We start from the raw sequence: 27,874 nt of genomic DNA, 5'->3' as shown, positions 1-27,874 counted from the left end.
GAGGAAAACGCTTTTCTATTGTAAATTTTCCTGAAGTTACAGCTGAACTAGCTTTGAAGAACCTCAGTGATGCAGTTGCGTGGCTTGTGGGTTTCCTTAAGGGTGTCTGGGAGTGTGACTGGCAGCAGGGAAAGTAGCTTTACTTCTCCCAACAGCTGCAATTGCTTGGGGTTCTGTTGAACATAAGCCATTTGAGAAGAGAACAAATGACATTTTGTTTCCTTTCCTTTTCCCACTTCAGAAATGGGCTGGTAGTTTCATTTAGTCTTGTCCTATCAGGTCACTGTGACAACATAAGCATCATAATTAAGAAATTATGTTTTAGCCTGATAGTGGATGATGCTTTTTCTGCTTATTGATAGCAAGTAATGTCTTATAATTGTATCTTCAGGGAAAAAAATCCTCAATTTGATTTTTTTGTGGGTAACAAATGCACTAATAAACTACAACCAAGTAGAAGACGAAGCCTTCTGTGTCATCTTCAGTGTCCTGCTACTGTCCTTTAAAGGTATTTTCTGGTCCGTCTGTGCGTATGCTGACTACACTAACAATAGCAACAATGTTAGAGCCTAAACATTTTTTATTTCATTTCTTCAGAGTCATTTGGTTTAGGGGCTTACAGAGAGGAAGACAGCTGGGAGAGAATCAACTTAACCCTACAAGCAGTCATTCTTAAAAGTGGATAATTAAATCAAGTATGCCAGTATGTGCCATCGTAAGTACATTTTCTGAATAGATTTCTTAACTGTCTCTGTTTTTAATACAAATGTCTATGAAAAAAAATCAGCAATACAGTGAAATGAAGACAGCAGTTGGTTCTCTGCAAACAATTCTATCTTGGCCTTTTCTTTGCAGTTCCTGTACGATCCCAGCAAATAAAAGCCATTAGCAATAAAACTTCCCAGTCTTGTCCATTTTAATCTAGTTTTCCTCTGATCTTAATGAATTGTCATAAATTCCTGTAGATCAGGGATGAGGAACCTCATTGAGGGCTAAGCAGACCTTTCTGAGTCTTCTAAATGACTTCATATTAGCATACACCCAAAAAAATCAAACCACCACAGGTTGTATGGAATTCAAGTCCTCAGGCCTCAGAGGCCTGTTCCGTTGCTGCTTGTAGCTTATGGCTGCATTTGGACTAGGTTTCACAAGAGAAGGGTTTTTTCTTTCTGAAAAAGATTGTCCAGATTCTCCTTCTTTCATGGCATGTTTAGAGCTACACTGGAGAGTATTAGGATATTGGAGCCGTTTCCCAAAGACACATGGAATGTGTTCAGCCAAAATGTGGTACCATTTAAGAAAGGACTGGAGAATCTCTCTTGCATTTAAGATAGATAGAGATGATTCTGAAGCTAAGATTTATTTTATCCGTAGTTATTTAATCCTCTCTAGTAGTGCTGTATGTCTGGGGGATGATGCAGCAAAGATGCAGCTGACTCACCTAACCGGCACCGATACTTTACAGGACGAAGAAAAGTTTGTCAGAGGTTGCAGCGTGTGTTAAAAATAGGGTGTGATGGTATTCATTTAGCAATTCAAGTGACTCATTGACCCAATCTTGGTACAAGGTCTACAGAAAAACACATTTTAAGGGCATTATAAATTTGAGTAGCTTTGTAACAGTAACATAACTTAAATTTTGGTATAGTCTCATCAAAGAGTAAATTCAGGTTACAGTTCTGCAGGACAGTTTGACATTATGACATTATCTGGGAGATGCAAGAGATGTAAACAGACAATTTAGGACTCAACATTTCTTCAAGAAGTACTTTTCTGAACTTAGTGAGGGGCTTTGCCATTTAGAAGTGTGGGTATCTTCTGTACTGCCTTTACACAGAGGGCATAGAATTTGTCCCACGTGTCCCGGTCACACTTGAGATCTTTAAGTGTTCTGAGATTAAGGCATTAACAGCAATACAAATTTAATAAGGAAAGCACCTTCAAAGAAAACCTGTAACTTAAATATACCATAAATCTAGTCCAAAAGAATTACAAGATGTGCCAAGCCTTTATACTGAAGAAACAGTCATATGAGCTATTTTCCATCTGCACATAGACCGAGGTCTGGTAATCTGGAAATCAATTTAGCAACTAGAAGATGCTGGAATGAATTTTGCAGGGTGAACAATTCACTGTAATCTTAGTATTATTATATTATAAAACTTACAACATCATAATTTAACCTTGCGAACAACAGGCCTGATGTCTTTGCTGAATACACCAGTTTAGAGTTCATAGCATGCTGAATCACATTTTAATTCCTAATGCATTGCTTAGATGGGTAACATCTCATCATTTGATTTAAGCATCTTATCATCATGTGGGCTGATTTTATTTAAAATTTAATGCAGAAGTCCTTGCTATTTTCTCAACCGCAAATAAGTAATTTCTACTTTAGTCTCCACAGAGACTTTGAAAAGATACAGAGGAATGCTGCTCAACTGGAATGTTTACTTCACTGCAGCTGTGGTATGCAGCCCACTGGTACAAAAAGGCGAATAAGCTAAATCTCTTTGCCCAGAGCTTTCCCACTGTCACCTCTTTTCATAGTGTTTGGCTTATTAATATGTTTCAAATAAGGTTATTTGCTCTTTGTAGTAAATTTGTTTTGCAAGAATGCAATAGATACATTATCTTCTCACAAAATTTAGACTATTTACAGTAGAGTTTAATGTGTAGCAAATTTAGCAAGGGAAAAGGTAAGAACTGAGACAATATTTTAAAGAGTATTGTCCCTAATCATAAGGATAATATGCTATGTTTACTTTCAGTAAGGAGTGTTTATTTTTTCTTTATACACTATATTTATTTGGTGTTAATAGATACAGCAATATCAAAGCTAGTGTTTAAAGCTAGTCTACACAAGTAGGTTCCAAAATATACGCATATTATTAGGCCGTTATGAACAGTACCCATGCTGTCTGGTACAAGATCTTATTAAAATCTGGAGGAAAAATACCTTTTTCCTTCTCTCTCTCTTCCCCTTCCCACCACCCCAGGTAAATAGCAGAAATAACGTATTAGACTTGGGCATAAATCTGACTATGGTTATTTTTAGGGTACTAGGTGAGAGAACGAAGGACATGAAAGGGAGGATAAAAGTAAAGTCAAAGAGACCTAGAACTGTGCAATCCATCACACAACACAAGTTTACAGAATGAGCACTATCCCATGAGTGCTTCTATCACTCATTTTAATTCCATAGCTAGAAGTACTAAAGGGGTATATGTTAAAACTAAGTTTCAGATGTGTCAATTTAGAATCAGTTTCTGACTCCCCCTGTGTTTCATTCTGGGATTTAAGGCCAAATTGTTTTTCTTGAGATCTAAAATCACTCCCAGTGATTTGTACGTAGGAGGAGCCCTATATACAGTGTAATCCCTTATCCAATATTGCTCTGATTTAGGGATGCTAAAAAGATCTTTCTCTAGGGTTACTGTTTCTTGTATAAGGATGGGAGACAAAAGTAGCAAGGTTTATCCTACAAAAAATTGGAGAACTCTTTTTCTTCTTATGTGAGAATTAAAATAATCCTTTTTGGTGCCTGCTGAAAGGATTTGCTTCCTCTTGTTCTGATGGAAGTGAAAATGCAGAAATTATTTTTTCGTCCTACTCAACTCACTCTCTCCCTCTGCCCTTTTCCATGAGGAACAGAGAAAGAAGCAAGAGAATTGATTTAGTAGAAGAAAAATAAGTAGCTACCAGAACTGGCAGAATAAACTCAAATTGCTCCCCAAAAATCACAGTCTGCGCTTGGACCTCAATTTAGAGAGCAGATGGGTGGTTTTCTACTTTGACAGCTCTCAGGAGCTGTCATGAGACTATTCCGGCTATGTGTGAACTCGCAGACTCATGTGCAGAATGCACATCTGATTTCCAGATGAAGTGAGACTTCGGTTCACAGCAGCACCTCCTGCAGTTTCGTCAGCTTGGTATCAGCAGGAAGAAAACCCAGGTTCAAAGATCAGGGGGAAGCCCTAGTCCACCCTGGCTAGGTTTCCAGCCTTAGCAGTATGAAGGCAAAAGCCTGGGACGTATTATAGGACACATTCATCAGCTGTTTAGACTAAAACAACCACTCACACCAATTAACAACTCCAGCTCAGGTAGCTCCTGAACTGTAGATTATTGGAGGTTTGGGAAGTACACCAGGGCAGTGTCACTACATACTTATCTACTACCATCTTCCATAGCTCCTAGCTATTGCCACAGCTGAAGACAGGACACTGGGCTATTTAGACCTTTGTTCTAAGACACTATCTCTGCTCTTTTATATTCTTATTTTCACAGAGTTAGCTAAGAGACTGTATAGGTATCCTCTCAATGAGGGGTTTGGGTTGTTTGGTGGGCTTTTCTCCAGTAAAAGAGTGGAATGTCTGTGAGGACCTTTAGTGATGTAGTCTTAATTTTACATTTTAGTAGTTGAACCTTATTTTGCCCATTCTCTAACATTAGCAGTTTCACTGACTTTCACTGAAGCTGAAGTTGCTCAGAACTGCTTAAATACACCCAGATGTCATGGACTGAAACAAAGGGAATCCTACTCAGCTCGTAGGCAGCAGCACACACAGGGCGGCTCTGTTACTTCATTTGTAAGCCAAGAGCCTGATGAGAATCCAGGCCTTGTTGCATCTGTTTGCTTCCAAGTTTCAAAAGTTCACTCTGTTCTATTCATACTTCCCAGTGCCCTGATAAACTATTTAATTTGAACAGTAACTGCAATGTAACTTCTAAGCAAATGCTACAATAACATTAATATTAAAATCTCCAAATTCTGCTGGAGTTAACCGAATTCTCTGGACATTTTCAAAATAGAGAGTTATATCATTTGCTTTCTGTTGCTCAGGAGAAGTAATTGTTGAAAATAAGCTTGTGAGGAATATACTAACAAGTAAATCTAGCTATAAAAATAGTCTACAGTATACAGTGAGACTTTGATTCCATAGCGTAAGCTGAAGTTGGTAATGTTTAGGCCATCATAGTTTCTTACAGTTGTGTATTTACTTGAGGTGTATACACAGTAAATAGTTTATTTTAATTTGCTAGTCAAGTTCACAATAGTTTGTAGATTAGCAGCCTTAAGTCTTTGGAAATAAGATACCAACAAACGAAAGCATGAGTTTAGTCAGGTGTTGCCAGTTCAGGTCAAACAGGCCAAAAGTTGTTCATGCTTGTGTGTTCCATTGGTGTTGATGTGGTTACAGGTACATAATAAAGAGCATAAATTTGTCACCTTGACTTAAAGATTAAAGCATGTAAATACCCAAAGTTAAGCTCTGCTCTGCGTATTGCATAGGAAAAGAGGAAGAGCTGAGCCTTTCATTAGTGTTACACTCTCCAGCTTATGCTGACTAGTTCTAATTATGCTGTTTCTAGTACGCCAACTAGAGAAAAGATGCAGCTCTTCTGAATACAGCAAAATCAGTAGCAGTTGAACTGTTGTCTTACCAGTCTTTCAAATTTTGGTTTACATATTTAGACGAAAGAAAATCCTACCCACAGTTTTCCCTGATCCAACTATCATTTACATGTTGATAACATTAACCCATTCCATCTGTAAAATGTTATGTCTACTTAGCTTTACACTTCTGGATGGGAATTTAATCTGTTAAATATCAAGGGTGATGTCTCATACATGCAATTGCTACAGAGTCACTACATTATATTTAGTCATTGCACTGAATTTCTAAAACATGAGAAGGACAATGTTCTTTTTCTTGTAGGTAGTGGACCAGTCTTACAGCCCGAATATTTGTCTTGGCTGTAGAGTTAACTTACAATTTCTTTGTGGTTGTTAGCTTGAATCTGGTATACCCACAAATCCTTAATTGTAGCATTGTAGTACTTTAAAGATTTCTGGGGATTATCAGCGCAGTGTCAGCTAATGCAGTGACTCTGTGAAGCATAGGTAGTGCTCTGCAGTGTAACTGCTCTTAGTAGTGCTTGGCTGACTCAAGTAATGGCTGTCATTTCTGTTCCCAGTAGCAACATGGGCATATTCTGTGCTGTGAGTGCTCAGATGTATTCCAAGGGTAATTACTTCTTGGAAATGATTGATTTTCTTCATGCACAGAGAAGCTGCAGTACGCAATCTGCCATTCCCTGGGTTTTTCGTGTGTACTATGTCAGGATTCCTGAAGTTAAGAAATTCAGACAACTAGATACAGCATTTGGGGAGATGGACAGATTAATAGGCGAATATACATGTACACAGATGTGTGTGTGCCCTCAGGAAAAAATCCAGGTGGAAAAAACTGGCATATCTGGGAAAATCAAGACACATGGTAGCTTTAAATCAGATTTACTTTGCAGTGAAGGTATTGCCTAAGGCATGATAATGCCAGCAGGAACAACGCCTCCACTTAGGCCAGCCATGGACCAAGTGTTTGTCAGGGGTCCTGTGGAAAGGTAAGGAAGTACTACAAGCTGTGGAGAACTTTCTGGTAGCAATTTCTGTATTGGATTTTTTAGATGCGAAATTAGTAGCCTTCATATTCTGGGCATTTTAAATTATTTATTTGTACTTAAGCCTTGCCAACCATAAGTTAAAGAGCAATTTTTCTGAACCTTCAGGGTTCACATTTTCAAGCTTTTCTTGGCAACCTTGAAGGCCAGAAAGGTCCTATATTTTGCTGCTTGCTTGTTGGCTTTTTTTAATTAAAGCTCAAATAACCCATGCAAGCTCTTAACTCCAGAGGCTGGAGCTTTATTAAAAATAAACAAAGAAAAAATTGGAAAATATATGATAAAATCTTGGTAGCTGGTAAAACTGAGTTTGTTTTCTAGAGCATGCCATATTTGAAAAGAATAAGTAGAAAGGCAGCAAATGAGGAAAGCATCTTCCAAGCAGGTAGGCCCTGTTTATCTAAAGTGGGACTAGAAAAACTTTTATCGCACTCTTCTTTTGGATGGCATTTGAATTGGCCTTGTGTGTTTGGCAGCTCATCTGTTGAGCCATCTGTTTCAAATTATGCATGCTCAGAGGGCACATTGCATCCAGGGACACAGTTCCCCCAAACACAAGACATTTGAATTGGATTTGCAGTTTAGTGATCTGTAAACATGGATGTGCAATCATACATCTAAATAATTTTGGAGAAATTGGAAGCATTCATACAGCTGGAGAAACGTGAGGAAGGTTATAAGTGGAAAGCCTTAGGCCATATTCACTGTCCTGTGTCTCTTGTACAGTGCCCAGGCAGTACAAAACAAGAGAAAACCACCCAAGGTCCCCAGCTAGGAAATTTCTCTTTTAGACTGAAAAGTTCTTAATGGTCTAAGAGCTAATATAGTAACCAGTTTTACAGCCCATTTAATCAGTGTCTTAAAGGGATTGTAGGGTAGAGAAACTGAAATTTGGCTCCCTCTGTTAATGAATCATCTCCAGTTACATCACAGTGCTAGAGATGAACTGGGGAGTGAATCAGAAAGCTATAACCAACACTCTGAGAGCCTTTGTTATGCCTTGGCCAGGAAAGGGGATTTGATCCATAAACTTTAATAGTGCACTAGGTAAATTTTGTATTACTTATGGCATACTAGTAGCACTTACCTTTTTCGTATGTCATCTGCTTTGAACATACTTTTCTTTGGAAGAATATACTGCTTGTTCCACCCCTCCCTATTCCTTCCTGCCCCAGAATGCTGACTCAATTCCTTTTACTCTTTCAGGCAGCTTGCAGTTTTAGGCATTTCCTTGTCCAGTTTTCAGTGGAACACATTACTTCCCTCTCATCAGCACTGTGCAGCTCTGTTGTGGCTGTTGAATAACACACTGGCTGGAGATGGAAGAGATTTCTTTACAAGCAGTAGGTACTGACATAAGACCATCTTCTCTTCATGGAATACACTGACATGATGGACTTGGGTAGCAGTTGGGTAGTTGTGTATGAATGAAGGAAATCTAGCTCACATAATGCAGTGATGGAAGTAATGGTAAATCTAAAACCAGCCAAGAGGCTTGAGGGATAAATTGTTACAGGCTCTCTTTCTAGATTATTTTATTTCCTTTTTATAGGTTTTCCCATCAGCCAAAACCCCAGACTGTCTGCATTATCAGCAAAGTTTGAATCCTCTGGTGATGAGGATCTCACTTAAGTAATATAGTTTATAGAAAATTTTGAACAGACCATTGACCAAATATAGATATTTATATTGTTTGGGCAGATCTTATTCAATGTGCATGAAGAGCCTAATTATGAAATTAGCTTAAGTGAGGTGCTTGGAAATATTTTTTTCCACTAGAAGTAGCAGACATAGTTCATTTAATCAAATAATTATATATGCATAATTTGCATATCCACAATTTTAGGAATTTTACTTTTTGTAATATACTTAACCTGTTCATCCGATCAAAAGTAGTTCTTTATATTACATTGCTTACTCAAGTATTAAGTTGTATTACTTTTTCAATTAGCCATCGTAAAAGAGCTACAGGAATTGATAAACATTATTTCAACAATGTTACAAAATTGAGGTACATGAAAGAAAAACAAAGTCTGATCAAAATTTTGCCTTTTTGAATCTTGTTAGAATAAATGCTTTTCTCATATGAACAATTTAGGTTATTACAAAGCTATAAGGGCAGGCAACAGAACTACAGATGTGTAAAAAACTCAGCTGTATCATAGTGGTAAAGGGGAGAGAAAGATATTCTCTGCTCTTCTTAGAATCTGCCAAGGACATAGGTGCTATGTTTTGGGCAATAACTCTTTTAGACTAATACCATCTGGCTGGCTTTCATCTGTGCCAGTCGTTACATAGGCCAAGCCCCCTGTCCTGCCTCTACCGTACTGGAAGTAGGAATGAGATTAAAAATACAGTAATTCCCAATTACCTGACTGGAAACATACTTATTAAGTGATTCAGAAATTCAGGGAAATGATGAAGCTTCTGTTCTTCTATCAGAGACTTTGATCAAAAGTTTCCTCATCCACGTCCTGAAGCAATTTTTTATACTTTTCTCCTTTCAAGACTAGCTGGCAGCAAAGAAAACCTGGTGATAGGAATTGCTCCAATTTGCTGTCCAATGCATATAATAACAATAGTTAAAACCCCCAAAGATACTTCACCGCCACCCCTCAGTCTTCTATCTTGTTCTTTTAATTAGTAACTACTCTTCTGAGATGCCATGCATATCAGCTTTGTTTCCTGTGCTTTATTTTTGGAAAAGACAGAGATCTATCATACCAGTGTTTTTCAAAGCCTGTGTCTGTGTGACAATGTTGGTAACTCAATCTTTTAAATTATTCTGTAAACACAAGTCTCAATCCTGTATTCAAGATAACTGTAGATTTTTTAATTGTGATTGTAGGAACTCCTTATACCGGAAGAAGGGATTTGAAATTAAAAGAATTAGATATTATGTTGACTTTTATTTGAATATAGTAAACTTTGTGATAACATCCAGCCCTGTCACAAACTTTAGCTGTGTAGTGTTAACAGGTATTTTGCACACCTGAGAATCCGAACTACAAAAATAAGGATACTGAAAAGCAATAATAAACAGCAGATACCTGTATTTAGAAATACAACAATGTAGGTTTTCTTGACCTTGATCTTGACAAGGTAACTGTATGGTTTGTATTTTGGGGCTGACACTTGTGCCATCTAGCTAATGGATTTGTTCTGCGTTCCCACGTAGGGGACCCGCAGCTATTTTTTAGCTTAGGATTTATTCCCTGCTTAGGAGAATTGAAGTTAAATTAAGTAACTAAACTATATATTCATTTTACAGTTAACTAAATATCTCTACTGATGATTTTGAAGTATTTTTTTCTCATGCTTATCTGTATATATGTAATTTACTGTCATCTAATGCTATCACAAGGAAAGGAGACAGAAATTAAATCATATTTTACAAATATATCTCTAAGGAAAATCACTAGAGTAAACTTGATTTGAGCCGGAACAAATTATATCTCCCCAGTAAACAGGAAGAGACTGACAATCAAGGATGTTTCAGTTTTGGATGCAGTTTGAATGCCTTTTGAGTCACAGAGATTCTTTTAGGAAGAATATATCCTCTGTTTCTGCAACACTCAGCTAGCTATCAGATCTTATCTAGCTTATATGGCTTCTTACTCTGTCATATACCTAAAACGTCCATACTTTTCTCCTTTGGATCTCAGGGTTCTTATGTGTCATTTTTATACATCATATCTAGTTGTCTTGTGAGCACCTTGGGGGATTTGTCTTTCTAAAGAAGGACAAATTTGTGTGTCATGTTTACACAAATTAAACTGATACGGGAATCAGAAAAATCTGACTGGTTTGATACTTGTGCATCATCATCAGTAATTTTGTAATCTGATATAGATATTTACGTATAAATATACCGATGCATTCTTCAATTGTTTCTCAACTTTTGCGTATCTCATTTAAATTAATATTGCCAATAACAGCGGGAGTTTACTTGGCTTGTCTTTCAGATTCTGGAGTGCATTCTTAAGGCCAGAATATTTAAATGTATTTTTATATGTACACAGAGCAAGTCTGAAAAGCTGTTGTGAAACTACTGAAATCCATGATGCAGTTTTCACATTCATAGTCACACTGGAAGTATTTTCCAGGGCTGCTTTAATTGCTACTAAAACCTGAAGAAGCTTTTTTTATGAATGGTCACCAGACTTTTGTAGCTACACCTCTTGAACACAATAGCTGAAGCTGATGAAATATCTTTTATTACAGATAATAGGAAACATAAAGGTGACACAGAGGCAGGCAAATCCTTGTCAGCTGATGGAATTCAAATTCTGTTAATGCTCTTTTGCATCTGATCAGTCATGTGCACACCTTAGTTCCATCAAGGCTGAACCTCTGCTGCATTACTTCTGCAACTTAATCTTAAAAAAAAAAAACCAAACCCCCAAAAAACCCAAAACCAGAAAACAAATCAGTCATTAATCAAATAATTTGGTCATCTGTAAGGATATTTCATGTTTCAATTGCATTGTGTGTGCAACAAAATGAGAACATATGTTAAATTGTGAATTATTCACTGTATCCATACTTTACAGCAATGAGATAACATTCAGTCTTTGATATTTAGCAGTGATACTTATTGTATGTATTTAAAACATTTTTCATAAAGGAAAATATTTTAGGTGCTATCTCATTGGACAAGTTACATTACTGATATAGATAGTACTAAACTGATGTAGGAGAATGAAACAATTTAATTACATGTCAATAATTAAGGAGTCCAGAAAACAAAGAGGTTTTAAGGCAACGTTCCTCCATCTTACATGTTGACACCAGTGGGATTATATGTTTTGCACTTAAAGGAACATTTTGCCTGCTGGTGTTGTGCAATAGTTGGCCGAGTAACAGGACAGATTCCTCTCCCTGCTACAGAGCTGTAAATCAAAAATAATCCCACATGGTGGTTTCTTATTTATGGACATACAGCAGGATTGTGGTTCTGCAAAGGGGGAGTGCCGCAAAAAGAGTATCTGTAGAAGTTCCTACAGACTCACACCAAATGCCTTGTCTGCAGAAAGAATGCTGCAATATGGTATCTGATAGCTTTCACAAAGTGCAGCCTGCCGTCTCCTTTACAGCACACAGGACTGATACAGATGCACCCAAGTAATGCTTTGCTCTTGCTTCTCACTAGATTTGTCTATAATTTGTGATCTTCCCCATAGAAACAAAGGTGTCAAAACACATATTTTAGTACCATTTTCATGGTCCAATCATGTCATCCTTCCTTGTTTACTCTGAGGGCAAAATCATTAACACTTGTTCAAATGGAATTGATTTTCCACTATTAAGGCTTTTCACTCAGCTCCTCACAGCACCTTTGGCAGTCACAGTGCCATAACCCAGCTGCGGTCTCTGTTCTGTCACCAGTGGGCTTCCCACTGTAGTTCACACACATGAGAGCGGTTATTGCTGAAATCAAGCAGAATATGATTTAAATTTAGGAATGTTTTTAACTACTAGTGTAAAACGAAATGTGACTATTGTGGGGTCCTGAATAAGGATGAATTTAAATGTGTGGTTTAAGTGTTTTGCTGTGTTAGTGCCACACAAGTGTCACTGCTCACCTTGAAGACTAGGTTGTAGGTAGTAGTTACTGTGATTTGGGAAAGTTACTGGGGTTTGGGACTTATGACCAACATTATTGCATCAGTGTTATTTTATTTTCATAATTTCCAAACCATCGTTATGATTGTAATTAAGACTAGATGAAAATGAAAGAAAATTGAGAAAAAGGAAAGTCTCAAGGAGAAACACTTGCTAGTATCAAGATTTACAGTAATGCCATAAAAATGGCATCATGCCATAAATCGTCATGAGTTTGTCTTAAAGACAAATCAATTCATGAAAAGAAAAAAATTCAAATGGTCAATAACATGCTCTTTTGCCTAATTACTTCACATGTCTTATAATTCTGAAATGAATTAATAACCTTTGTGAAGTGCAGAGTGAATTAGCTTGAGGTTCGGGGAATGCTGTGAATTCAGTGTGTAGACTTTTTTATTTTTATTTTTTCTATTTACTTAAAATGTAACAGACTTGTTTTAGAAAGGTGAGCCATGCATTCCCTGGATTTATAGTATAGACAACATAACTAAAGAAAAAAGGAACAGAAGAAACTGTTGGTAGAAGCCTTTCTGCCCACCACTTCGTAAACATGTTAGTTCCATCATTTCGGTCAAATCATAGAATCGTTTAGTTTGGAGAAGACCTTTAAAATGAAGTCCAACCGTTAACCTGGCAATGCCAAGTCCACCACTAAACCATGTCCCTATGTGCCACATCTACATGTCTTTTAAATACCTCCAGGGATGGTGACTCCACCACATCCCTGGGCAGCCTGTTCCAGTGCTTGACAGCCCTTTTTGTGAAGAATTTTTTCCTAATATCCAACCTAAACCTCCCCTGATGCAACTTGAGGCCATTTCCTCTTATCTTATCACTTGTTACTTGGGAGAAGACGGCAACATCCACCTCACTGCAACTTCCTTTCAGGTAGACATTACAATACTGATGTGTTTAATTTATAATGAAGACTGTTGCTGTTTCAGCAGTGGTATAAATTGCTTGTTCTATTTCTGTCAGAACATATATTAAGCTGTACAAGGAACAGCTAAATCTCCAACTGCTATATTAGCTGGACATCATGTCAGATTAGTGCCTATTGAAGATTTTTCTGGGTTTCAACTATGATCTTGAATTAAAAATTAAATCCTATGTGAAAAATGTCACTCTGCTGTGTGTCACCTTTCTAGTTTACAAAAATGTCAAAATGACCTTTTGTGTGTGTATGTGTGTATACATATATATTTATATACACATTTCCTCTAATTCTTTTGGGGCATGAGGTACAGCCCCGTGAAACTGGCTCGTACAAACTAGTTGGAGAAAATATGCTTAATAGTCTTAATGAAAAGATAAATTGTGTATGTTTTAAAATGTTATAGATGGGTCTGTAGTGCTGCATTTTAAATTTGCAACTCTTCCATCAAATGTTTTGGAGAGATTTACTCAAGCCTTATTCAGGTTATTATCAACTGTAACATTCCAATCTCTTAATAAAAATTCAAGATTGTTCTTTCTAATTATCACAGCTCAAAAACAGTTTGTCCTTTGGGATTCTGAATAAGTGCAATATAAATTACATCATTTTACAAAAACAAAGAGGTACAATTGTTGCATAATGTACTTTGTTTCTATGTGACATAAGACTGCCAGTTGAAGAAATTAAATTCAGATATATTCAAGTATTTCTGAACATCTGAACAGAAACCACTGTTCAGATGAAGAAACATGCCTTAATATCCTAGTAAAGAGCACATAAAGCATATCCTGGGGTGTATTTCTAGTAAAAGGCATGCCTGCAGTTGTGACTTCCTAAAACAACTTGTGTCACTAGTCCTGGAAAGTACTCTGAGATTTCTGATAAAAGGTACCTTCAGTCCAAAAGGTCATCAAAGTTTTGTATGATGATCTTCCTCATTTCTCAGTAGGGATCTCTCAATAATCTAAATGTGGGAAAACGCTGTTTTGTAGTAGGAGCACGGCTGTTGCTTGGCTTTCTGAAACCTGTGCAACATCAGTCTCTGTTTACCTGTGAGCCTGTTCCCTTGCATTTCATTCTGTGATTGTAGACTAGTAATTCTTTTTTTGCCAGGATTTTGTGTGTTCGTGCATATGGTTCCTTTTTTTCACTAAAATTCAAAATGGTTTAATCCTTCTGACAATTAGATCCTTAGTTCTGTGTGTGTAATACTGGAGTTACTAATCTGTTTTGCACTGAAATTCCAGAAAGCTGGGTACATCATTTCATGTTCAGGTATGCAGAAGGCAGAAGTGAGTCATTCCTCTAGTTGGCCTCATAAGCGTTCATGGGTTGTAATAATACTTTTCCTAGAACGAGCAGAACAAGTCATACTAAATGCCAAAGTGTTGTTTTGGAAAAAAAAATAATGGGCTTCCTGTGTGCCGATGTAAACAAAGCTATGATAAAGGAAGGGATGAACACTTAAGATGTTATTTCCAGGGAGACCAGTGGATATGATTAAAATGGTGTTAGCTTTACTAACAAAGATACTTGGTGATCATAAGAGATTTATAAAACACAGAAGTCATTAGTATCTGATTCTGACTTGTGTAAGGCCTTTCCACGCTGTCTGGCTGCAGCACAGGTTTCAAATCCCAGTCAACTGTACTAGAACAAGTCACTTTATATACTTACACAGAACCTTACAATGGGCACTTGCACCAAAACGGTTATGCTGTTGTCATTGTAGCTACATTGATGCAAGCTCCATTCTTCACAAGCCATTTGACAAGTTTTGATTGACAAGTAGTCACTTGTTTGTCCAATGTAGGCTTAACCTTGTGCATTGTACTTTTAACGAAGTAAAGAACACTGAGATCTGGTACCCATTTGACAAATGTCAGTACTTAGAATAATAGAAAATCCTATTATACTTACAAATAATAGCATGCTAATGCTGTTCTTGTCCTTTTGTTATCAGAAGTGTCCCGTACTAGAGGATCTTAGGACAAATAGCTCAACTTATAGCAGTTATTACAGAGCAGATTACAGATAAACATATTTCTGGTGGGAGAATTCATACTGAATGTGAGAAGGTATAAAATGAAACCGTTAATTTAAGTTTTACCTAGTTCATGGACCTTTTGAATTTCTTTAAGTTCTTAACAAGCTTTCCCAAAAACCCAGCACACAGTCCCACCATGCCCTCAACGTTTACACAATTCTCAGTTCAGGAGATATGCAAAAGGGCAAGATTCATGGAATCAGCAATGGGAGAAACAGAGAAACAGGGTTTCCACTGAGGAGCAAGTAAGGGGAGAGGTACATTTAGTAAGCCTCCTAGTTCCAGATGTCAGGAGCTCCTCCATCCTAGCCAAGCCCTAGTGAGCTGCTCATGTCTAAGCCAAGAAAGTAGTTGGAGGGCATTGTTTTGCAAGCCTGCCAACCGTTTCAGGGTAAATTTTATTAACCCTAATTCTTCTCTTGACAGAAAATAAGTATGAAGTCCAGTTTTATGACCCTATGCCAGGTGATGACATTTCAATTCCAGCTTAGATGCAGATACCTATTTCCTTCTGAGAACTGCCATTCTAGATTCATACAAATCTGCAGTGTAACAGTTTATTGTCAGCTGGCTGGCAAGTACTGTTGTAATTGTCCTAGAGATGTCTGAGGCTGTGAGCTAGCTGTTTTAACTCAGGTGGCTGGAGGCATCCAGGACAATGTTTGTCTGTGGGAGGCACAGAATACTCAACAACAGCAAAAGATCCTCATGACCTCGCCAATCCAGCATTGACTGAATGGAAGTCATTATTATTTTAATTTGCAGAGGCCCCAGTGGTTACGGTAAGTGACTCTTGCACTCTTGACTGTGGACAGAGTGGTCATGCATGATGACTGTGTGTTTTGAAAGTCCATTCACCTCTCAGAGGAGCCAGGTGTGCTATATGCGTGGCCAGGGTGTGAAGGTACATAAACCACATTCCTGGCACTGCCTGCTAGTTCCTAAGCAGCAAGTGCAACTCATAGTCCGCTGCTGCTGCTGCTTAGGAGAGCTCAACAGCAGTATGAAAAGGCTCTCCGCATCAGCAGACTGCTGTGCACCTCACAGTTTGAGGAAGCAAAATGGTGGGGTTTGTTGCGTTTATTTTTTAACTCAGAGACTTCAGGAAGGTCAGGCTGGCAGGGGCAGTCATTTGGCCAGAGCAAGCGTACCTCCTGGACAGAGGTCCCATCTGCTCAGAGGGAACATGGGACCTTTAATCGTGCTCCGGGTGAGGCTGCCCTGTTTGAAGGGCTTTCATGGGAGAGGCGAGTACCTATACAAGTCCCTGGTGTTCCTTGACTCAACACCCTTATTTCAGTAGCCTCGCTGCAGCTGTGGGTCTAGTCCTGGACCAGATGGGAAACGCTTGATGATCAATACCCAGCAGAGGGAAAGGAAGCAGCAGCCAGAACACATCTGCTGAGTCAGACAGCCTGCCCACAAAATCCTGCTCACAACAACTCTCAACATCAAGCCTCTAACTCCAGAGCCAGGTCCCATTACCCGGTTTTGCATTTTCCTTCTATTTGCAATGAGAAAACACCACCCTGGGCGTAGCCTCTCTCCTGAGAGGCCGTTACCAAGCAGTAGCTGTTCTCCTCGCCCAGGGAGAGGAGACTGAGAGAAGAAAACAACTGGGAGAGCAAAGGGCATCCACGTGAGGTCATGGCAGCTAACAGAAACCCAGGCCCTTCAAACCTCTACTGAGGGACCACCTCCCAAATACTAACAGACTCAAATATTGCTGTCCCCAGGAGACACAGCTATAGTTTTACAATCTTCTGGTTTAATTTCCAAGTATTAATTATTGTGGGATAGTATTCCAATTTTAATCAAAGAAGACAAAAAATCAACCTAGAAATATAATTGCCTGTGCTGTTTTCTAGGGATTTTACTTAGTAGGAAATGAGTGTGAGGTGAAATAGAGGCATGACAATGAGTATGTGAATATTTTTATATTTATTGTGTTTTCTTTTTATATCCTTCCCCTCCATATCTTCTCTTTCTTGCTGAAATGACTGAGAAACAGGTCGGTAAAGCAGAGCTTCTATAAAACCTTTGTTAGAGAATAGGTGGGAAGGAGCGATCCCACATGTTTCGTGACAGATGATGAGAAATAGCAGCTCAGAATGACTGCCAGCTGAGGAATGATGGGATGCAGAGGTGGGGCGTGAGCATTAGCACAGGCATGAAACCAAGCTGAAGACAAAAATATGCAGAGTGGTAGCAAATTAAAAACAGTGAAAGACACCAAAGCGCATTGTGAAACCTTTCCAATAATCAAGTATGACTCCAGGTAATTTCCTCTTGTTGGTCTGAATGTGTTTTTCAAGTTTAAATTTGTGCCTAATCCACCTTGGGGTAAAGTAAAGAAATAGCCATGTTTCCCTGCGCCCACGGTGACATGGACGATGTGGTGGTGCAAAATGCTCAGAAGAGCGGCTGGAACAGCCTGTGGGTGGGAATGAGCAGGTACAGGAGCCGCCGGTGCCCTCCTGTTCCCTGGCAGAACAGGGAGGTTTGCCTGGGCCAAGCCGGAGCCCTAAGCGGGAGGAAGAGCAGGAGTAAGCGGTGGCACGAGTACTGCTCACAGCCTGTTTGTACACAACTGTTTGTTATGTGTTAGGAGAACACGGTACAATTTGCTTCCCACTGCAGCTGGCTCTTCTTGCCCCCTGTCCTGTCTGAGGGTTTCTCCTGTGGCAAGGGCTGCCCGTTGCCTGTCTTCTGCGTCCCCCTCCCGAGGGCCCGCCGGCAGGGCCTGGCAGGGGCAGGCCGCACGCCCCAGGCCTGCAGCTCCCTGTGAGCGGGGCGGCCAGCGGCAGAGCCCAGAGCCCGGGCTGCCCCTCGCTGCTGCCCAGCCGGAGGGGTCCACCCGCCGCTTCCTCCCGGGCGGCCCAGCCCCCGTACAGCCCAGCCCAGCCCAGCCCTGACACCTCCGGGTCGGGCCCTCCCCCGCCCGTGCCTCGGCTGACCCGGAACGCCCCGAGCCCCTCCGGCAGGGGCAGGGCCGACAGCGGGGCAGACAAGGGCGAGGTGCCGGCAGCGTTGGGCGCCGCACCGGGCCGAGGGCTCCGGCTCCGGGTTTTTGCTGCAGCTGCCTGGCGCGGGCTCCGGCTCCGGCGCCCGGTTTTGCTGGCGGCCCCCGCTGCCGCGCGCCGTGGCGGGGCGGGCTCCGGCTCCGGCCGTCGGCGGGCGCGGATCCGGTGCCGGGTTTTGGCCGGGGCCGGCTGGGGAAGTTGCCGAAGTTGGGCCGCGGGTGCCGGGGCCGCGGCGCGTCCTTCCTGCGGCCCGGCCGGTGCATGATGGAAGCAGCATGGCCGCCCACCTCTCACTGACACAGGTACCTCCCGCCGCGGGCGCGGGGGCTCCCCGCTCCTGCCCGCCGCTCGTCTCCCTCTGCCGGCCGGCTGCGAGGCCCGGCGCCTCCCGGGGCTGGGGCGGGGGGTGCTCGGGACAGCAGCGGGGCCCGGGCGGTGGCGGAGCGGCTCGGTGCAGCCCGGCGGGCCCCCGGGCGGCGCGGCTTTGTGTGGCCGCCGCCGCCCCTCAGCCCTGCCCCGCCGCGCTAACGGCCGCCGGCGCTGTCAGGTGGCGGCTGAAGCGCGGCTGGGGCAGGGGCGCCGCGGTGGCGGGGCGGGCAGGCAGCCCCTGGCCGCGCAGGGAGCCCGCCCGGCCGCAGGTGCCGCTGAGCGGGGCACGGCCGCGGCCCCCCCCCGCCGCCGGGGAGCGGCCCTCCGGGTGGGCAGCCCACGGGGGTCCGGGCTGCGGCGGTTGTAGTCGCTCTTGGCCTTTTGTCTTCCGTAAAAGCACAGGGCGCCTGGTTTACACAACTATTAAAAAAAAAATCGACACCATTACCACAAAAATGCCGCCCCCCGGGCTTGGGAGGCAGGGGGCGGCCTGGGAGCGAGGGGCGCGCTGGCTGCGGGCGGGGGCCGGTGAGGAGCCTGTGCGGGGCGCGGCAGCGGGCCCGGGGGGCGGCCGGGGAGCGGGCAGCCTGCCGGAGGGGCGGCCCGGGGGAGCCTGGTTCTTGTCGGAACAGAAACGTAACTCCGAAGGTCTGGCTTGGAAGTCATCGTACCTGTCCCCCTGTGGGCCCCGCGGTGCGGGGACGCCGTTTCTGCGTGCTGCCCATGGTGAAGGGCTTTGCGGGCGGGGGTCTGAGCACCTGCAGACCCCTTGGCACCTGTGGTGCTCGGGGATCTCCCTTTGCCAAGCCTTTGCCGCTGGGATTTTTTCCTCGGTGGTAGGTAGCATGGCTTCGTGCAAGTTCTTGTATACTTCAGGGCTGCGTCTAGAGATTTCATAGCTCATAAACTGCACTTTCTGGTACTTTTTTGTTTCATTTAGCGGTGACGTGAGAAACTTGCATTCCTACCTGCCACAAGCTGGAGGCAGGCCTGTTGGTGCACAGGCTCCTGGCTTGGGATGCTTCCATCTGATCATCATTTGTCATGTTTACAGAAAGTAAAGCTGGTCAATAAACGTGCATCACTTAATCATGTAGAAGTAAACTTAAAATTTGGCAGCAAGGCGGCTTGATTTGCAGTCACTCACGTAGTTGACTTTTGAGAAAATCATGTTTCAAGGAAAGGAAGGAGGATAGTTCTGTGAAAAGACAAACTTCAAATATGTAGAGAATGTAAACAATGAGCGTGTCTTTAAAGGTCTGAAGGTATAGTTATGAAGTACAGCACCTTCTGTGAAAGCTTGCTTTAATACTAAAAAATACTAGGTTAGCCTTTTCTGTGTCTCTTTTTTTCAGCAGTGTTGAAGCAAAAGAAAAAGGTTTAAAACATCCCCTTACTGAAGAGAAAAGAAGATTTCCTAGACCAGCAGCCTTAATTCTGTTGGTCTAAAGGCTCGTTATTTGGGGAGAGGGGAGGAGTGTCCGCTCTGGTGTGTTCTACAGCAAGACATTATTGCTTACAGGCTGTGTAATCCTTTCTTTGTGGAATTTACTTTTTTTTGGTCACATGGAAGGGGGACTAAATACAAACGTGATAATGTTGACACAAGCAGAAAAATTGCCAGTATCCTTTAAGCCTTTGTGACTACAGCTTTCCACCAGTGGTTAAATTGAGGAAGCTATTTCTGTTGTTGTTGACAGTTTGTGTGGGGATTTATTTTTTGTGTATTTTTTTCTTCTCGCATTGCGTGAGAACCGTCTTAGAAAGTCATGCAGCCTAAAGATGATTTCTTCACTGTAGGTTCTAACTTCTGGAATTTCAGTGTTATGAAAAGTTACAACAAATAGTTACGTGTTCTAAATCTGCTCAGATGAGCATGAGGAAGTGAAAAAGACAGTGTAGGGGGTGGGGGTACAGTTACCAGCTGCAGTTAGATCAGTTACGAACACCAGCAATAAAAAGTATGAGATCAGCACTTTCTGTTGTACCTACATGCAGAGAATAAGAGGCATATTAACTTGCAGTCAAGCTCACAATTGTGTCAGGTTTTATTTTCCCCTTCCCCTGTTTGGTTTAACTGTGATTTAATATGGCTAGGAAGTAGGGTGTTTCCAAGTGAAACTAGTGTATTTTCAGATGACTCTGCAGCTGCAGTGTCTGAGAGGGCTGGACATCCTTTATTTGAATATCAAAACACTGCTTAACTAATTTGAGACTTTTTGGTGCTAACTGTATTCAGTTGACTGATCAGTACAAATATTTCAGGACCATGTAGCTGTAGTGAAATTTATTACACCATGCATGCTTGAAAGAACATTGCAAACTGAAGGTGATTAACCTTCCCCTCCTCCCCCCAGTTTAGTAATAATCTGAAGTATCTTTTATTTCCCATTTTGAACCCATTCTGCAACATCTTGTTGCCACTTGTATTTGCTCAGCAAGTGTTATGGTCTGAGCATAACTGAATTTAATAGAGAACTTCTAAGGAAATTTCAACCATGGGAATGTTTTGTTGTGGTTGCCTTTCGTTTGGAAACAAGCTAGCAAAGTCAATGAGAAGGAACTGTTCCTATCTCACAAATTGTCATCTGATGTCAGAAAACTCAAATTAAGCTATAAGCCAACGTGAGGAGTTGTGTTTTTTACCTTCGAAGGACGGTTGCTTATCTGGCCTATTTAATTTAGGGAGGAAGAACAGGAAACTGAAGGTGCGGAAAATGCATGTTGAGAGTGGGAAGACAGCGTTTTTGAAAGCTGGTGTGATAACTTATTGTTGCTCTTGAAAATTGAACTTGTGTATTCTGAAAAACCTGCCTATATGTGATTGAAGGGAAAGCCCACGGTTCGGGGAAGGACTGTAAAGAAATACTTGAGGGGAATAGGAAAATAACTTTTTGTGTTTGTTTTCCTGGTGTCCTGAAATGCTTTTTGTGAAAAATGTAGTAGTGGTCTTAAAGCAGTTATAGCTGCACAACAAGACAGTTGTGTAAAATTTGTATCCTAACTAGCTGCAGGTCTCAGTTTAAACTTCAGCATTGTGTCACGGAGTCCAGAACACCGTGCTTTGTCGTTGAAGGGAAGCATCAAATATTACAACTGAGGCTAAGCTAGATAGATACTTGTTAATCCTGGCAATGCACGCATTTGATGTCTTCCTACTGGAATACATAAGTTGCAAATACTTACGGTATGAATGATACTGTCATGGTAATACATGTTATATATAATGTAGAACCAAATCTTGTGAGGACTCTGGCAAATGTCTGGTTTTTTAATTATTTTTTTTTTAAGGGATCAGCAAAATGGTAAAATTAAGATCTTAGTTTGTTCTTTTTACTGGATTGAGAAATCTGTTGTTCCTCTTTCTGTCCTCCATGAAAGGTGAGGAAATCTTGAGTGTGTGTGTGTGTTTAACCTGGTGTATAGAGGGGGCTGACTGCTGCTGAAGCAGATAGAACTCAGGCTTGTTTTTTTAATTGATACTGCATCAACCATGTTAGAGAGTAGCTGCATCTAAAAAGGCAGTGAAGCTACTCTTTCATGGTATATAGGCTTTGTTCAGTACTGATTAGAAGATGATGGAGGTTTCCTGTAGCGATTTGAAAATTAAATTGAACCATTCTCTTAATTACATGGTGACAGTCTACGCAGAGGGATGATGGCAGAGGTTTTGTGTTCAGTTTTGTTTTCAACTCTTCAATGGGAATGCAAGTGCTGAATTTTGAAGTACTTGGTAATATTTTTGTATGAATTTACAGTAAATGTTTTCTTACCTTTACTTTTGCTAGTGCTGTAGGAGACATGCTTGGTTATCTAATGGGAAGTGGTAGGAAGCTTTGCTGTGAAACACTTCAGGTGAGAAGTTCAGTAGGGGGAAAAAGGGACAAGCTGTTTATTGTTTGGAAACGGCATTGTAAGAAAACCTGCTTGCCTTAAACTTACCTGTTTTTTGCCTGTCTGAGTACGTGAAGATTGCTTATGACCACATTGTGTCTTTTGGCTTGGAAACTCTTAAAATGAATCCTAGAGCTAGTCATGATAAAATAGAGTATTTTGAATTTTAATCAAGATAGAATAGCTTGTTTCTCCCCTTCTATCTCATTTGATATCTCATGAGATATCTATATCTCATTCAAACGGGAAGTTGTTATTGTTTTTCTCAATTGACAACTTTATGTTTGTTTGTTTTTAAACCATTTTCTGAGAAGGAAGGTTGTGGATGGGTGGGGAGGACAGACTGGGAATAGTATCTTGTTACATCTAAATGTGCATGTGCCAGAGGGATGAAAACATGGGGATATAAAGGCTTGATTGACAACAGAAGATGAAAAAGACAGGTGACCCTGAAGGTGTTTTTTATTTCCTAGGTTAATACGCTAAAGTTCATAGGTTTGTAACAAAAGGTTGTAATTACTAGAGCAGACGTTAATCTTATGAAGTGATAAACTTCTAAATGGAATCTTAATACTGTATTTCTATTTTTATATGCTGTGGAATCTGACCTTTTCTCCCTTCCTCCTTCCTTTTTGCATTGAAAACAACTTGAGTTTACTCTCTACAATTGGTTGTTACAAGTCCCATAAAAACAATTTTGCCAGGTAAATTCTACAGCACCACTTTGAAAGATGTTGAGCAGTACTTTTTGCTTATCCTAGATTATACTTGTATCTGTTGTTTTATTGTGGGGTATACTTTGAAAGAAAACCAAGTCTGTTACTAGTAAAATAGTCTGGGGAACTTTTTTACCTGCTATTATTTTATTTGGCATCACAGGAAATTCCAGTTACTGCAATGATACTGATTTTAAAATGAATATTGGAAACACTAATGAAATAAATAAGAATTACTGGCTTGTACTCTGGGTACTGAATGAAAAGATTGTTTTGCATTTGGTCTTTCATTGCAGGACTTAAGCACAGTGTTTCCTGTCCAGGAGTGACAATGATCAGTTTGGCTGTAATAACGAAACATTTGGCTGAACAAAGGGTGGTATTGGGCAAGAAGGATGATGCATAAGAATTGATACTTGTAGCGGATGCGCTGGCCAACTCTGTCCTAGTTTTCTGCTTGTAGCTTTAATTTGATTGTGTTCTATATTTTTACATTATAATGAAGTAATACGTAGTAAGTAAAACACTTGAACCTTTAGAACTGTCCCTCTAGATTGCTCTACAAAGTGTAGCTGAGTTGGTAAGCACAGCATTTGAGGTTTAGCTAAGAAAATAAAGTATGTTTTGGAGCATGCTGGGAAGTGATTGAAAGCGTTTGTTATATTGGTGTTACAGTAGTCAGAGGTCTGGCAAAACTTGAATATATTTCATCAGGCTATTTTAAGGGTTGTGTAAACATCTGCTTAGTTGATGGCTGAAATAATAAAAATCTTGGGATACCAGAGCGAAGCCAGAGCAAGTTTAAGCTGTGGTATTGCAGGGAATACTGATGATGGTTTCCCAGCATAGGTAATATTTAATGTCTATGTGAGAGCCATTACCCACCCACCCACCAACAAAACAAAAATCACCAGACCCTCCCACCGTCACTCTCCCTCCAAAAAACCCCAGCCGAAACCAACCAACCAAAATTCACCCAAGAAACAAGTGGAGAATCAGAAATGCCCTGTGGCTCTTAGAAGAAACTGGGTGTCTCTAGAGCAGCATACTTGCTGAACAAGCATATGTCAAGGTCCAAATGAAGGTTTTCCTATTATTTCTAGCTGTTCTCGGTAATTTCTGTTTCAGGGTGTTCTGATAATTCTGCTCAACTACAGAAACCGTGCAGTATCACACTGAACCCCTAATTTCTAGCAAACTTCCGTGCTTTATATTCTTCGATAATCAGCATCTGTGAACATCTAAGCTTGGCCAAAAGAGCAACTGCATTAGCTGTTGCTACAGGAAAATGTATGCGGTTTCATTTCAGCTGTCACCATGTGTACATGCTATAGTAAGGTGTTTTCTACAACTGTATGATTGACAACATTTAGAATACTGTTGGTTTCCGTATTTCAATGTAAATTTCTAAATTTTAAAGCCAAGGAAGCTACCTTATTGGATTCACTTTGTACAAAGGTCTGTAAATCCTGGAGTTTAAAATCATATTCCTCTTAAGGGAGAGAATTCTGGGTTTTGGGTGATATTCAAAGTTATGTGGCTCTGTTTTTTTTATTTTAGTATGTGTTGTGTGATTAACTTGCATTATGCTCAGTTGTTCCAGCAGGGCTTGCCAGGGCAACACATAGTGATAATTCTAGGGTTAGCCTCTGCATAAATGCACCCAGTCATGCACACAATCTTTGGTTTAGGCGATGTGCACTTCATGAAAATGGTATCTGATTTTGTGCTTGGTTTTACGTCAGGGAAGAGAGGTAACCCTAACCATCCACTTCTTGGGAATCTCTTGGGCAAGGGTATTTGATGTAGGCCAAGACACCAGGTTTTGCATGGTTTCAGGCCTTGGGCTTTTTTAGAGTTTTTAAGAATTGCTTAAAAACAAATTCATAAAGAAAGGGCCTTTTCCAAAGAAGCTATTTTATCTTTGTCCACCTCAGTTTAGGTGAGCACTGAATGTCTGGTAGGAGGCAGTGGAATATCAGGTAGAAGTTACCACTGGCAAGGATTCAAGTTACAAAAAACAAAGTTAATTTTTTACTCTCTCTTAATTTGGTACCACTGCTGTGGAGTTAGTTGTGAATGCAGGAGTTAATTTGAATACCCGAAAATTGTACAGACGAGTTGCATATGACTCTGAATTCTAAAGAATTATGCAGTGGATAACAAAATAAAATTACATGGCTTTGTACTCATTAGAGAGTACTTCCTAGCCTGTACCGTTTCAGGTTTCTTCTTTTGCCTGTAGATGGACTCGCTTAAGAATTCTTGTTTCCTACTGCCTAAGCTGGTGACCTGATAGTAATCTGATAGTGGTTAGTATCACTGACTTAAAAACAAGAAGTTAGTCTTCCAAAAGTTACAGCATCAAGAGCTGTCATAGTCCCCATTGTGTTACAGAACAAATAGAATTATATAAATGCTTAATGCGTCTTTAAAGACCATTAAAGTGTTTAACATCTTTCTTTATCCAGGGAGAGGGGAATTGAAATGGAAATCTTCAGGGTTAATTTTATCTCTCTTTCTCTTTTACAGCTATCAAGTGCAAATCCTCTGTATGAGAAATTCTATCGACAGGTATGTATGTTCTTGTTGAGAGAACAAACTTTGTTTTCTATTTAAAAGAAAGAATATTCATTTGCTATAGACTTCAGCATGGCCAACAGTGTGTAAACAATAAAAGTTCAAGGAATATTATTCTGCTTTAAAAAATATTTTTATAGCAACTAACACTTGGGTCTGAACTATATAATCGTAAATATAATATTGGTTGTAAGATGACTTATTTAATTTGCTAGGGAGCTACCAGGTATGTATGACATACATCACTTTAGAGTTACAACAGACTGTTAGCTCTTGGAATGGAGTGAACTCTTGTGAAGTACTGTATTGTTATGTTCTTTGTTCCTTTTTACACGTGAAGCTGAATTTCCTGTGTTTGTAATGCAGTTAGCGTTATGTAAGACTTGTGTCTCTGCATATCCCCAGAGGTTCTTACAGGATGCTGCGAGGAGTGAAATTTGGATGGAGGGCCACTGAATACCAAAAGAATGTGTGCAGTTCTTGCAGCTTCACTCAAGAGATACGAATCTTTTGACTTTATAATGTAAAAACTAACTAAATATATAAACAAACCCCCAAAATAAAAAGAACATAAGTTTTATATATCAACTGTCTTTTATATTTAGGCTCAGCAAAAATAAGGTGTATTAATTCCTATAAATACAACTTTTTTGAAAAATAGCTGTTTGAACTACTCTATAATAGCAATATTTTGTATCACGTGTAATATAAATTATTGTGCAAACACAGTTAATGTGAAAATTTAAAGGAAATGTAAACTAAATGACTGTAGGAAGTTGGGTTTTTTCCTTTGTGCAACGGGTAATTTTCCTGTTTGTTTGTCCTAAGACAGGATATAGTGTATATGACCTTGTTATTTAGCAACTTCTTTGAGTGTCAACATTAGAATGTAAGTTTATCTGCTGGGGAAGAGCAAAGACCATGATTTCTATCCACACTCTGTTTTTGGATTGCGCTTAGAGGGTTAGTCCCATTATCAAGCACATGAAACAGTGGTTAAAGTGTATCAGCCTGTGATGCTGAAGTTTGAGCTTTCTGTTTTACTTTAACAGCTTTTTCTCCACTGCAGAAGAGTAGCAGATTTGAAATTGCTAAAGAAGAGTGAGTTTATCTTGATCTAAGTTCGGATGGCTCCTGAAGGTTGAAGGGAGATAGTATCACCCTCACAAAGTTTTCCTTCAGTCTGATGGACAAATCCACTGTGTTTATCTCCAGGCATTGGATTAAAAGCCTTAGGAGAATACCATATTATGGTGATCATTGTAAGGTCCCAAGAAAAGGCAAGGAATTAATATTTTTTGCATGTTAGGTTTCCTAAATACTACTGACTATCATTGTCATGTATCATCTTTGCCACGTGCCTGTCTTTCTCCTGACTGCAATTGCTTTACCACTCAAGTGTTAAGCAAAAAGTTGGGTAAAGAAACTGAATTTAAGCACAAATGCGATACCAGTTCTGAAGTCACTTAGCATCTTGCATTCGTTGGAATATATAGCCTAGTGAAACTGGAGTACTAGTTGTTGTCCAGCAGTCTCAATAGTATACAGGAACAGGGATTCCTTAAACATGATGTTACTGTCAGTGAAGTTGTGCCAATGGATTTATTTTTCAGAGGATTCATTTTCTGACTTGCTCAGCCAAACTCTTTTCTGCAAGTGTTTGTCCTAAAGAGTAGCTTTCAAATGTAGTGTCTAAAGACTTTCAGTTGCAGTAGATAACTTTTTCTTTCCCTCCCTTAGATAAGGAGATGTCAACTTTCAGAATAGAAATGTTGGAAAGACATTTCCTACTTTGTCCTGTGGTGCTGGTAGAGCGTGGGTTGGGTTTTTTTCATACCAGAAGCACTTCAGAGTGTTCCATGCAACCTGAGAATAAAAGTTCATCACCTGAAATAGCTCTGATGCTTAGTACGCTTCCAGTTCTATCACAATCTTTTAAGTAATTCATATGGCATAATGTGTGTTGTGAAACGGGTGGGTATCAGTCTTGGGCTTTGTATTTGGAATGCAGTTGAAATCTTAACCTTTCAATAGGGACATTTTTCTTTCAAATAGAAGTTTTTGTGTTTAACCTTTTCTAGACTCTTTCAAAACGGGGTGAGATTAAAGGACAAATTTAAATATGTGTGATGAGGTAGTAGGGAATTACTTAATCATGTGATGCATTGTAGTAGGTAAGCAGTATGCCTGAGCTGCTGATGCGTTCTTGATGAATCCT

General features: G+C 40.3%; 1 protein-coding gene across 11 annotated transcripts in view; it reads left to right on the top strand.

The window, feature by feature from the left end:
• Positions 1-600: 600 nt before the first annotated feature.
• EPS15 (epidermal growth factor receptor pathway substrate 15) overlaps positions 601-27,874 on the top strand; it is a 68,911-nt gene continuing 41,637 nt past the window's right edge. For 8 of the 11 annotated variants that reach the window (XM_013294639.3, XM_055815308.1, XM_055815300.1 and 5 more), the window contains exons 1-3: positions 21,169-21,223; positions 22,263-22,321; positions 25,609-25,650. In XM_013294639.3, the coding sequence (XP_013150093.3) occupies positions 21,184-21,223; positions 22,263-22,321; positions 25,609-25,650 (141 nt within the window). In that variant the 5' untranslated portion in view covers positions 21,169-21,183. Of the gene's footprint in view, positions 716-18,232; positions 18,400-21,168; positions 21,224-22,262; positions 22,322-25,608; positions 25,651-27,874 lie in introns of those variants that run through there. The other 3 variants (XM_055815303.1, XM_055815299.1, XM_055815301.1) reach the window with 2 other exon arrangements.

This window comes from Falco peregrinus, chromosome 10, assembly GCF_023634155.1.
Source record: "Falco peregrinus isolate bFalPer1 chromosome 10, bFalPer1.pri, whole genome shotgun sequence".
NCBI lineage: Eukaryota > Metazoa > Chordata > Aves > Falconiformes > Falconidae > Falco > Falco peregrinus.
Note: the sequence above shows the minus strand (reverse complement) of the source record. Positions and strands in the feature narration are given on the sequence as shown.